The sequence below is a fragment of the Thrips palmi genome, unplaced genomic scaffold, assembly GCF_012932325.1.
Source record: "Thrips palmi isolate BJ-2018 unplaced genomic scaffold, TpBJ-2018v1 HiC_scaffold_8, whole genome shotgun sequence".
Lineage (NCBI taxonomy): Eukaryota > Metazoa > Arthropoda > Insecta > Thysanoptera > Thripidae > Thrips > Thrips palmi.
Window position 1 is genome coordinate 2986637 of NW_023144635.1, and position 11030 is coordinate 2997666.

The 11030-nt window shown below is 61.0% G+C and overlaps 1 protein-coding gene across 1 annotated transcript; it reads right to left on the minus strand.

The window, feature by feature from the left end:
* Positions 1 to 97: 97 nt before the first annotated feature.
* Positions 98 to 1449, minus strand: LOC117654004 (phospholipid phosphatase 6-like). The gene is made up of 4 exons (XM_034400131.1): positions 1294 to 1449; positions 945 to 1097; positions 771 to 870; positions 98 to 675 (listed from the first exon to the last, which is right to left on the minus strand). Exons 1-4 carry the CDS (start codon positions 1426 to 1428, stop codon positions 278 to 280), a joined length of 786 nt encoding a protein of 261 aa, XP_034256022.1. The 5' UTR covers positions 1429 to 1449; the 3' UTR covers positions 98 to 277.
* Positions 1450 to 11030: the final 9581 nt, after the last annotated feature.

Consider the following 11030-nt stretch of genomic DNA (forward strand, 5'->3'; position numbering starts at 1 on the left):
TTGTTATTGTCATTAATGCAGTGCAGACCAGTTCATTGTTACTTCCCAATTATTTTGAAATGGAAAATCAGGGAGGAGAGGGAAAATAGAACAGAGGCTGAGGAAAATGCAAACAGTCTTGTTGAAAAATAAATTACCTAGAAGCACATCATTTTGGTTAAAAATAAATATCTGTCTCTGTCAAGAGCTTGAATTTGAAAATCATTATCACAAGAGCAAAATCACTTCAAAAATAAATTAATTAGATTTTAACTTAGCATTACTCTATGCCATCCAATTAAACATGATATTCTCCTCCTTCAAGTTTCTCATCTGTAATCATTGACAACAACTGCAGCGACCATTCTTCGCTTATCCACATATAGCTAATGAAAATGCTCTCCAAAACACCTATTGCTGCACCAGCAACAACATCCAGAATATGATGTCGATGTAACAAGATTCTAGATACACATACAGCAGATGACCACAATATCAGTGGAAGCCGTAATGGTGAAATTACGAAAGCACTTGAGAAAAAATGAGCAATGTAACAGGCCCTTGTAGCATGCCCCGAAGGAAATGAAAATTTGTCAACACTCATTGAGGCGAACATATCGCTTCTATTTCCTTTTGGTCTCCTCCTCCTTGTGATGGCTTTTACAACTGCTACGACCAAAACATCCAGAAGAAGGCCTGGGTAAACATAAACGTAAGATGCATTTACAACAAGAACAAATTGATTAAATGTTCAAACACGAGGGTTTTGATTTTTTAGATTAAATACAAACCTATGAAGAAGTTCACTTGCATTTGATAAAGGGAAGGGCTATTCCACAACCAGATAAATGCTAGCCATCCAGCGATCCATGGGATCCCATGACATGAAATCTTAAGAAAGTGGACGAATGACAATAATAGAACAAATCCTTCAAACAAAACCGAAAAGTGAAATCAAAAATTACCTCCAATGCTTTGTACTGGGCTCGCCATTTTGAAGGGACAATTTTTTCCACAAGTCCACAGAACTTATCTGTCAGTAGGGCATCTAGCTGAAGTACGCCTCGCAAGACCTGGGGTATCTGCCGTTTCTCCACGACTGCTTCGGATTTCTTCCCCTGATAATAGCAAACTTCAGCATTAGAACACAGTTGCCTTCAAATCACCAATTATGCGAAGATTTAAAATAAAAAAATGTTACTCAATCTATCTAACCCAATGTCAGAAAAGATGAATACATTCCTTTATTTTTAAAATTGTTGCATGAAAAAAAATGAATGAATGAATCATAATGAAAATAGAGAGAACACTTACCATGATTATATCTGTTTTAGAATGTGTACAACACCAAATTCTATTTTCTCTCCAAGCTTGAGGCTGCAGAAGCAGAAGACAATTTTTTTTCTCATACGCAGTCTCTGACTTGATTTGTTCTTCGTAAGTTCTCATACTTTCGTGCAACGCGCGAACGGTTTTGTTTACACGGTAAAGCTATTTTTGAAACTCTAAACGAACTGGCACTTCCCCCCTTAGTTCGGTCAGGATTGGTCGAGATTGCTTCCACCTTTTGGCGGGAGTCGAACTTGCGATACAAAATTCGCTTTGCTTTCTGGCTTTCACTGTTCATTTTACTTAGAAGTTTTAAATTATTTCATTTTTCTTAAAGAGCGACCTCCAACTCATTTTCATTAAACTTCCATTAAGTTCGAAATCCATCGCGAGGACAAAACTTCAATGAGAGAAGCTCGCATGCATGGCCTTCCAAATTCGGCCCTTTCAAATCCAAGACAAATAATTTCAACACCAAGGAGTATAATGAATTGAATTAGAACAACTCCAACGAGTCTGATCCACACTTGGCGGAGAGCGGTGAGGGGAGCGGAGGAGAGTGCGGGCGCCGAGGGAAGGGAAGGGAAGGGAAGGGGAGGGGTGAAGAAAGGGGTGAGGGTGGGGGGGACTTTACGCCTGTTCGGTACGCCGGCTGGCCGGGCTGGCGGCCGCGGCTGGCGTTGGCGCGGTGGAGCCACATTGGTGGTGGCCGTGCCGGTGCTGCGGTGCTTCCCACTCGGGTGTTCAGTTGCCGGCTTCTCGGCGGTGGAGTAGCTGGCAGCTCACGGCGCGGGAAGGCTGGGCACGGCCAGGGCGGTGCAGAGTGACGAGGCTCGTGCGTGAACTCGTTCGCGAGACGATCGGATGCCTGTCGCGGAGCGTCGCGGAGCTGCCCTGCCGACACAGGCACGCAAACACCTCACACTGAAACGCACAAAGTTGGAGTTTTTCTTTTTCGGAACCGGAGGACACGAACCAAGTGAGCACACGAAAGCCTCCCTCATGGCCGCCGTCCGCCGCCTTAACGTGGACTACGTCGCCGGCACCACCAGGGAATAAGTGCAAGTGAGCAACGCAGTGGACTAGTGCGGCAGTGTTTTTCGTTCGAGTGTCGCTGAAATTCTTCGAAAATTACGTCGGCGGCAAGGAAATGCCTGGGGTGGACGGGCAGCGGGGGTGGCGCCCTCCCGCCGGACTGGATTACGACCCCTCTGCACCACAGTAAGTACCCACGATTCGCCCAGCGAATGAATGAATGAACCGTTGGGCGCTTGGCGACTTCGATAAATGAATGAATACACGAATGAATGGTTTCCGAGGCCATTGACTCAAGATAACCCTGAATCGTATCTCGTGTATAATAAATAGGCGGGGCAGAAGTGGAAAAAGTGGGGAGGGAGACTGTGATACCTCTTAGACGCCGCTCTTAATCTCATCAAGCCGCGATACAACGCGAGGCCACGCTGCGTGGCTCTGTCTGTGCAGAGCCAGTTGCCACTTTTCAGTTTGGCACGACGCATGGAGAGCGACATTGCGTGCGCAAATCGAGCAGATATTGTGTCGAGCGTGGCGAAAAAGGGCGGCGGCGCTGCTGTCAACTGATTTACAGACTCGCCGCGCCGCGCTCGGTGGCAGCCACTGCCTGGCGGCTCGCATCATCGGCGAGCCGTTATCGCCGACAACCGCACCGCCCTTCCCCCTATTTGCTAACGAGTGTAGGGACCCGGCGGCGGCGCCTTCAAAGGCTTTCAAGGCCCTCACCCTGTGACCCCGGCACGGCACCCGACACCCCGGGTACCTTGTGTGATAACGGGCTGGCCACTGGGCAGTGCTGGCCGCGACCAAGGGCTGGATGAAGGCGGTGCGGCCCTCGCCTCGCGCTCGCCTCGCCCCGCTGTTGTTGCTTTCCTTTCCTTTTCGGCCGTCGGGGCCGTCGGGGACGGCGGGGACGCGACGCGGAGGCTGCAGCCTCAGCACTGATGGCTATCGCGCGGCGGAGGCGCCGCGGCGCGCGTCTGGCGGCCAGGACGAGTCGAAGCGAGCGGAAAGTCTCGGAAAATGGTGCAGCGCGGGGTTTGTGGTCGACTTCTGCACGCGCTCCGAGCGGGGACCAGCCGGCCAGTCGTTCCACTGGGCCGCGTAGGGCGTAGAGCGCAGGGCACATTAATGGCACTGGGCACCCGCTTTGCCGCACTTAACGCGGCGTTAGGACGCGCTACGCGCCGCGAGGGCGGCGTCGTACTCGTTAGCGCACTTTGTGGGCGACGCTTACGCTTCCGGGCGTGGCGGCGTCGCGCGGCCCCACGCCGTACCAGCACCAGCCCCACGCCGAGCAACGCCGCGAGGAATGGGTCGAGTTGGCGACACGACGATAAACTGGCGAGCCGCGCCGCGCCGGGCCGGGTCGGGCTGAGCGTAAGAGAGGATATGTGACATGAATGAACGCCGGCGAGGCAGCGCAGGCAGCGCGACCTTGGCCGCTACGCGCTGCCCAGCCTACCCAGCCTGCCCAGCCCCAGGGACGGGAGGGCCTCTCCGGGGTCGCGGATGCTTGCCGGCCCGCGGCGCCAGCCAGCCTGTCCGTCTGTCCGTCTGTCTGTCTGTCTGTCTGTCTGTCTGTCTGTCTGTCTGTCTGTCTGTCCGTCCGTAGGCCCGTCCGTCTGCATGCCCAGCATCGCCGCACGCATTTTTTGGCGCCTCGACTGCCAGGACGCCAGGACTCGACCCCGCCTTGTCGCCATCGCCATGCCATGGTGCCGTGCGCTGGACTGCCGAACACGAGCAGCGCGATGCGGTGTGCGGTGTCGCCAAGCAGACGCCCTGCAGACTGAATCCGAGAGCCGTTTTCTCGTTCTGGCTCTCTCGCACCTACACTGGGCGCCCATGAGTGCGAGAGAGCCAGAGCGACGAAAACGACTCTCGGAATCAGCCCACTGGGGTTGGGGCACGGCGGGCACGGCAGGCTTCCCGTATTGGCACTGCTGCACTGCTCACGCCATTCCGCGCCACGACGGCCTGCACGGCCTGCACGGCCTGGACGGCCACGCCACCGCGGACCTGCTGACGGTGCGCCGCGTGGCGGGGCGTGGCGGGGCGGCGTGGCCCGAGTAGGCGCGGACGGCGAGTAGAGCTGGCCTTGCCAGCCTTGCCGAGAAGCAGGCCAAGTAGATGCCCGGCCGACCGGCAGTCCGACTGGGCAGCAGATTCACCGATAAAGGGGGATGCGGCCTCCAGGGCCTCCAGAACCTCCAGGTACTACAGGGCCTCCCGGGCCACTAGGACCTCAAGGACCTCCAGGACCTCCAGGGCCTCCAGGCGCCTCCAGGGCTGCCTCCAGCGCTTGTGCCTGCAGCGAGGGTGATTAGGGCAGACAAGGGTTGACGTGTGCACACGGTGTGCGGGGAGGCAGAGTCGTGGGCGGGGCCTTCCCCCAATCCAGGACGCCGATGACGGCGGGCCACGCCCTCGGCAGTCTCTGCACTGCGCGGCACTGCGCGGCTAATTCGCGCCTCCCCGATTGATTGACGGCGCTAATGAATGACGCGGGGCGTGGCGGTATCGCCGCCTTGCGCGCCGTCGCCATCCTCGGCCGCGGCCCTCGGCGCCGTGTCCAGCAGACTCATTCCGAGAGTCGTCTTCGCCGCTCTGTCTCTCTCGCACTCATGGGGCGTCCCGTGTAGGTGCGAGAGAGACAGCGGCGAAAAGGGCTCTCGGAACGAGTCTACAGCTGCTCGCCCGGCTTGGCCTTCCCGCCGAGTTTGGCCGGCCGTTTCGTTCAATTCAGCGTCCTGGCCGCTGACAGTGTGGGTCCTGCGGTGGGCCGGGCTTCGAACCCCGCGCGGGCCGCGCGCTGGCTGCGCTGGTTGCTCTAGACTGACTCCGAGAGTCGTTTTCGTCGCTGTGTCTCCCTCGCACTCGTTGGGCAATCCGTATAGGTGCGAGAGCGACGAAGCCGATGGTTGGCTTGGCCGAGGTTCGACGCCCTGCCGCGGATGAGCACACGCAGTGGTAGTGCTACAGCCCCCCGGCGCGCTTACATCACCGCCGTGTAAGCGACCTTGCCAGGCACTGGCCTGACTCTGCGCATGCATGGAGGCATCAAAGCGAAATTTTACGAGCCGTTGTGTCCGACCTTTCGCCTGCCGACTGAATCCGAGAGTCGTTTTCGTCGCTCTGTCTCTCTCGCACGCGTGGGGCGTCCTTGTGGGTGCGAGAGAGACGGAGCGACGAGGGCAGGGCGACTCTCGGAATCTGTCCGCCGCAGCCTGCTGAATGGGGGCTGGGGCACGCCGGGGCTGCGCTAACCTTTTCCAGGCGCGGGGCTGCGCGCTGCGCGTCCCCGTCGGCCTGACAGCCTGGCGGGGCGGGGCGGCGAGGGGCGGCCTGACACAGACATCAGGGCGGTCGTCGCGGTCGCCGCGGTCGCAGTCCGCCGTCGGTGACGTGTGGCGGTGTGGCAGTGGACAACTTGCACTTTAAACATTCCTCGTGCCGGCGGGGCGGCGGGGCGGCGGAAAGTTGCATCCCTCGCTCGCTCGCGCTGCGCGCCGCGCGGAGACACGCGACAGGGACGGGACGGGGCATCGAACCGCCGCTGCTTCAGCAACTATTTCATCGCGGCCTTTTTCGCGTCCACTTGCGCTGGCAACCGCTGGCAACCCGCTGGCACCGCCTCGCGCGGCACGGCCTGGCACTCAGTCGCGTGTTGTCGTTTTCGTGCCGATTTCAGCGCGATTCGGATAAATCTTGGAGGGTGAATAAAGTGGCGTGTTTTGATAGGGTGCCAGCAGGGGAGGGCATTGCGGGTCTCCGGATGTCTGTACTGGAATGGGGGCGGCTATAGACTGACTCCGAGCGTTGTTTTCTTCGCTCTGTCTCTCTCGCGCCTTTACGGGACGCCCAGGAGTGCGAGGGAGACAGAGCGACGAAGACGACTCTCGGAATGAGTCTGCTGCGGTCCCGGCCCCTGCGCCCTGCCGACGGCGACATTGGCAACCGGCGCCGCGAGTTCCGGTACGCCGCAGGGCCGCGCGGCGGCATGCCTGTCTTGGTGCTGACGCCGAGGTTCCGCCTCCACCGACGCTGTTCCGCGAGAGAGGGTTCGCGGAACGGGTATAAAAAATAAATTGGCGTCGGCACGGTGCCGATGTCAGCCTCAAAGGGCCGGCGAGGCCGGGCGAGGCCGCCGCCTACACCTGTCCCTTGAAACAGCTGACCGGCGTCGCAACCCGACACCCTCACACCGAGTCTTCTTTTCTGTTGCAGAGAGTGACCGCCACGACGACACGGACAACGAGGCCATGGGGGTGGGGGTGGGCGCGGAGCTGGCCCCCGGTCGCGGGGGTGGCGCGACGCGGCGCGAGACCCGGGCGGCGCGGGCCGCCGGGGTGGCCGCGGGGGCGGGGCTGCTCGTGCTGCTGCTGCTCATCGTGCTGCTGTGGACGGGCGTCGGCACGGGCGTGTTCCGCCACGCGCCCTCCGCACGCCGACGGACGCCGAGCGACCTGCCGCCCACCGCGCGCACCCCCGCCCCCGCCAACGTGCTGGCGCCGCCGCCGATGCCCGGCCCGGGCGCCACGCTGGGCCCCGGTGACGGCGGCGGCGGCGTCCTCGACGACGACGGCGGAGGCCTCCTGATGGGCCGCGGCGGCGACAACGACAGCGAGGTGGTGGTCATCGACGAGGTCCTGGACCAGGACGACGACGTGGTGCTGCACTCGGCCGAGGACGAGACGCCGCTCGCGGACGGCGGCGCGCCAGTGGACCCGCAGCCAGGTGAGTGCGTCTTCTTATGCCTGCCTTGTTTTGCCGCGTCGGGATGAACGAAACGACGCGACGGGCCTACAATGTAGGCGCCGGCACGCATGCCGTGCCGTGCAGCAGCGAGTGGTGAAACCAATCCTGAGATGAGTTGCCGTTGGTTGCCGTCGCCGCGTGCTGCCCCCCTGGCCGCTGGCCGCCCTGCCCGGCCGCTGATCGCTCCGTGTTCAGCCGCCATAAAACACGTCTTTTACGAGAACCGCGCGGATTCTGGATATCACCTTTACGGTTGCTGCGCCTGCGCCGCCCGCCCGTCTGTCACCTGTCTCCTGTCTGTCCGTCTGCCTGTTTGCTGTCTGTCCGCCCGTCCGTCTCCGCGGAGCAGCAGTTTCCTCCACTTGAACGAGGCGCGAGGCGCGAGGCGCCTGGAAAAGTGGAATGACGGTTCGCACTTTGCAGTGTGGGCTTGTGATGGATGGACGTGGGTGCCCCGCAGTGCTGCGTGTGGGCGTGGGCGGTCAGCGCGCGCCGCGCTGCAGTGCGAGTTGAACTCGAGCCAGGCCCAGAGCTAGAGCACTAGATGGAACAGAGCACCTAGTTACCGGCCTCGTAACCGACTGACGGTGACGGCCGATTTCGCTGCGCTGCCGCTGCGATTCCGAGGCTCGGCGGCAGCACACTGATTCCGAGAGTAGTTTTCGTCGCTCTGTCTCTCTCGCACCCATACGAGACGCCCCATGAGTGCGAGAGAGACAGAGCGACGAAAACGACTCTCTACTGAACGGCGGTTCACGAATTAACGACTCTTTATGGTGGCGGATAAAGGCTGCGTCTATGACCGTCTATGTCCGTGGCTGTGACTGTCTATCACTATCTATGACCCCTTCATAAAGGCATGGCGTCACGGACACCTTTGCGTACTTCGGGCTCAGCGCTGCGCGTTGGCGTCGGCAGCCCACAGGCAGCCCGACTTACCGACAGTCATCCTCATTGATTGTTGTTGTCCAGCCGAAGGAAGGATGGCCCGGCTGCGGGCTGATTCCGAACAGTGCACTCGTCTCTCTCGCTCTCGCGGTGCGTGCCGTCGGGGCGCGAGAGCGACAGACCGCGCGGTTCGGAGTGAGGCTCGCTGGCCGCGCCGCCCTTGCGTTACGGGCCGGTGTAATGCGAGCCAAGTCGACTTGGGATTTGCCAAATGAAATACGGCGGGCCGACTTTACGAGGGTATTTAGTCGTTCGTTATTCGCAGTATCGCTGGAAACGACGCCGGGCCGCAGCTGCTGTCTTTCATGCCGACGTGCCCGTCAGCCCGTCATCGCAGCGCTGCGTCTGCCGCCTCGAGGCTCGAGGTCTCGGTCGAGGTCTGGGTCGAGGCGCTCGCAAAGCGTCCTCTCCTCTTTTTCTCTCGCGCTGCGATGTTTGAACCCCCTGCAGGTACCGACCGGCCGGCCCTCTATTCTTTGGTGTGTTTTCGGGCCTGGGTCAACGCTCCCGTCCCGTGCAGTCCCGTCCGCTGGATGCCTCTGGCTGCCTCGGGCCCTTCTTGTCGTCCTGCCGGACTAGCCGGACCGGTCCTGGGCTCGGCCGCAAGGACCCGCCCGCCCTGCCGTGCCGCCGTCGCGCCTTGACGCCGCGTGGCCGTTCCTTACCATTCAAGCCGAACGATGGCCCGCCGAAGCCTGCATTGGCAGCGTCGTCGTCGTCGTCGTCTCGGGGAGATTGGCGCGGCTTGTGTGATTGCTGCCTGGCGGCCGGGACCCCGTCGGCCGGGCCTGCCATAGGGTGGATCCGGAAATGGGCTCAGGGGGATGTCGCGAAAGTAGCCTACCCACAGGGCCAAAGTGCGAAGGTGGGCGGCCTCGCCCACCCTCCGCGCCTCACAGTGGACTCACAGTGGGACTCGAACCGAACGTGTGACCCCACCAATGGATTGCTCTCCCAACGAGGAATCCATTGGTGGGGTCACACGTCCGGTTCGAGTCCTGTGTAGCGACTCTGGAGCTCAATACTGCGCGTCTAGAGTTTTGGCCGCCTCCACCGGCCCACTGCGCGCCTGGGGCTCTACATGCAGGCAACCCGCGACGACGCCGCCGCGCCCCACCGACACACACAGTGGACTTGCCCCGCCAGCGGCGCGGCCTATTTATCTTTTTGGCCGTCCGAGTGCTTCGAGGATCGCCTTGTCTTGGTCCGGGGCGGCCACGTGCGCCCGGCCCCGCCGTGCCCCGCCATGCCCCGCGCGCCGCGCCGAGGACCCCGAACAGAGGGTCCTCTGAGCCCTGGCGGTGTGGCGGTGCCCGCCTCCTGCCTCTCCGCCAGACGAAGACGCTGAGACGGAGCTCGCCGTCCTGCCCTGCCTCGCCCTGCTGCCCTGCCCTGCCTGTGCCGGCACAACGGCGCGGCGGCGCAGTGCTTGCTTGCTTTTCCGAGAAAGTCTCGGCCAGCAGTGCGCGAAAAACGAAAACTAAAACGAAAACGCGGAGGCAGGAAAGGAAGGAAAAGGAGAAAAACCCTCCGCAGGCAGTTTGCTCGAAAATTAAGCTGTCGTTGGTCGGGACCCTTCATTCCGATCCTTCATTTCATTCACAGGGTGGACGTCCACCGGCCAGCCATCCAGCCTTCCAGCATCTTGATATCCGATTCCGGGCAGGTGCTGCCGCGTTGTGTCATTGGCGGCTAGAGGGCCTGGCCGGGTGCGCGCTGCGTGCCCACCAAGTGCCTGGTCCTCCTCGCGCCTCGCGGCACCGCGTGCCCATAAGTTGATCGAGAATAAAAAAACTACGACGGGGCAATTAATTTTTAGGCAAGGCGCGGGGGCAATCGCGCGCGGCCCAACACGATCGCGCCCGCCCAGGCCCACCAGCAGGCTGATTCCGAGAGTCAGTTTCGTCGCTCGGTCTCTCTCGCACCTATACGGGGCGCCGCGTGAGTGCGGGCGAGACAGAGCAACGAAACTGACTCTCGGAATCAGTCTGGCGGCCCGCAGCGCCAGCCCGGCCAGCCAGCCCCTCCCCTATCGGCGCAAGTTCGTCTAATTTATCGACGTGCCTGGAGCGGAGCAGCGGAGCGAGGTGGCGGCGTCGTGGACGCGCCGCGGAGTGATTGAATCAACCAGCCGCCTCGCGCCTCGCGTGGCTTCGTCGTTCGCTGTCTCTCTCGCACTTGTGGGGCGGGGTGCACCCGGAGAGAGAGAGAGAGAGAGAGAGAGAGAGAGAGAGAGAGAGAGAGAGAGAGAGAGAGAGAGAGAGAGAGCGTGTGGAACGCCTTGCCGCTGCGTGCTCCAGGGCTTAGGGCTGTGCATGGCACACGTCAGCAGCGCCTTTCCCAGGACACTTGAGACCGCTCCTGGCCTGACCCGCGCTGACCCGCGCTGACCGGCGGCCGCCCCGACCGCACCGAGCGGCGTTGCCGGCGGCAGGCGGTGGCAGTTTTCAACGCGTCACACGGCTTCGACGCCTTCCGCGGCTGCAGTGTTCGCTCGCCGGAGGTTCGAACGGAGGTTCTTCGCTCTGGTGGGAAGCCCAGCGTGCGCGAGAGGGATAGAGACAGGCTGCTGGGCTTTGCTCCGGCGATGGCTCTGGTGGTCCAGCCAGCGCCGTGATGGTTTCTTTTGAATGAGGGTTTGCTGCCAGTCATGTCTGATGTCTGATCAGGGCCCGATGTGTGCCCGATGGGTGCCCGATGGGTGCTGGCCAGGTGGCGAGTCTCTTCCCTGCCCTCCCCGACGTAATTGGAGCCTTGATGGAGCCCTGGGCACTAAGTCGAAGGAGCAGCGCGCTCCTTCCGGGCGAGCGCGCCTTGCGCCGTCGCGTTACCCTGCTGAGTGCCTGCCCGCGCTCCTCCGGCAGACTCGCTCTGTCTCTCTCGCGCTCCCAGGGCTCCAGGCGCACCGAGGGAGTGCGAGAGAGACAGAGCGACGAGACATTGAGCAGGACCGACTCGTCAGGGCTGCCTACCTGCCG

What these genes read in the sequence shown, in the direction of transcription:
- LOC117654004 (XM_034400131.1), bottom strand. Translation starts at nt 1,428, where the DNA reads ATGAGAACTTACGAAGAACAAATCAAGTCAGAGACTGCGTATGAGAAA. An exon ending in CTAAAACAGATATAATCATG is followed by an intron (nt 1,098 to 1,293) that starts GTAAGTGTTCTC and finishes TGCTATTATCAG; the next exon opens with GGGAAGAAATCCGAAGCAGT. An exon ending in CCCAGTACAAAGCATTGGAG is followed by an intron (nt 871 to 944) that starts GTAATTTTTGAT and finishes CACTTTCTTAAG; the next exon opens with ATTTCATGTCATGGGATCCC.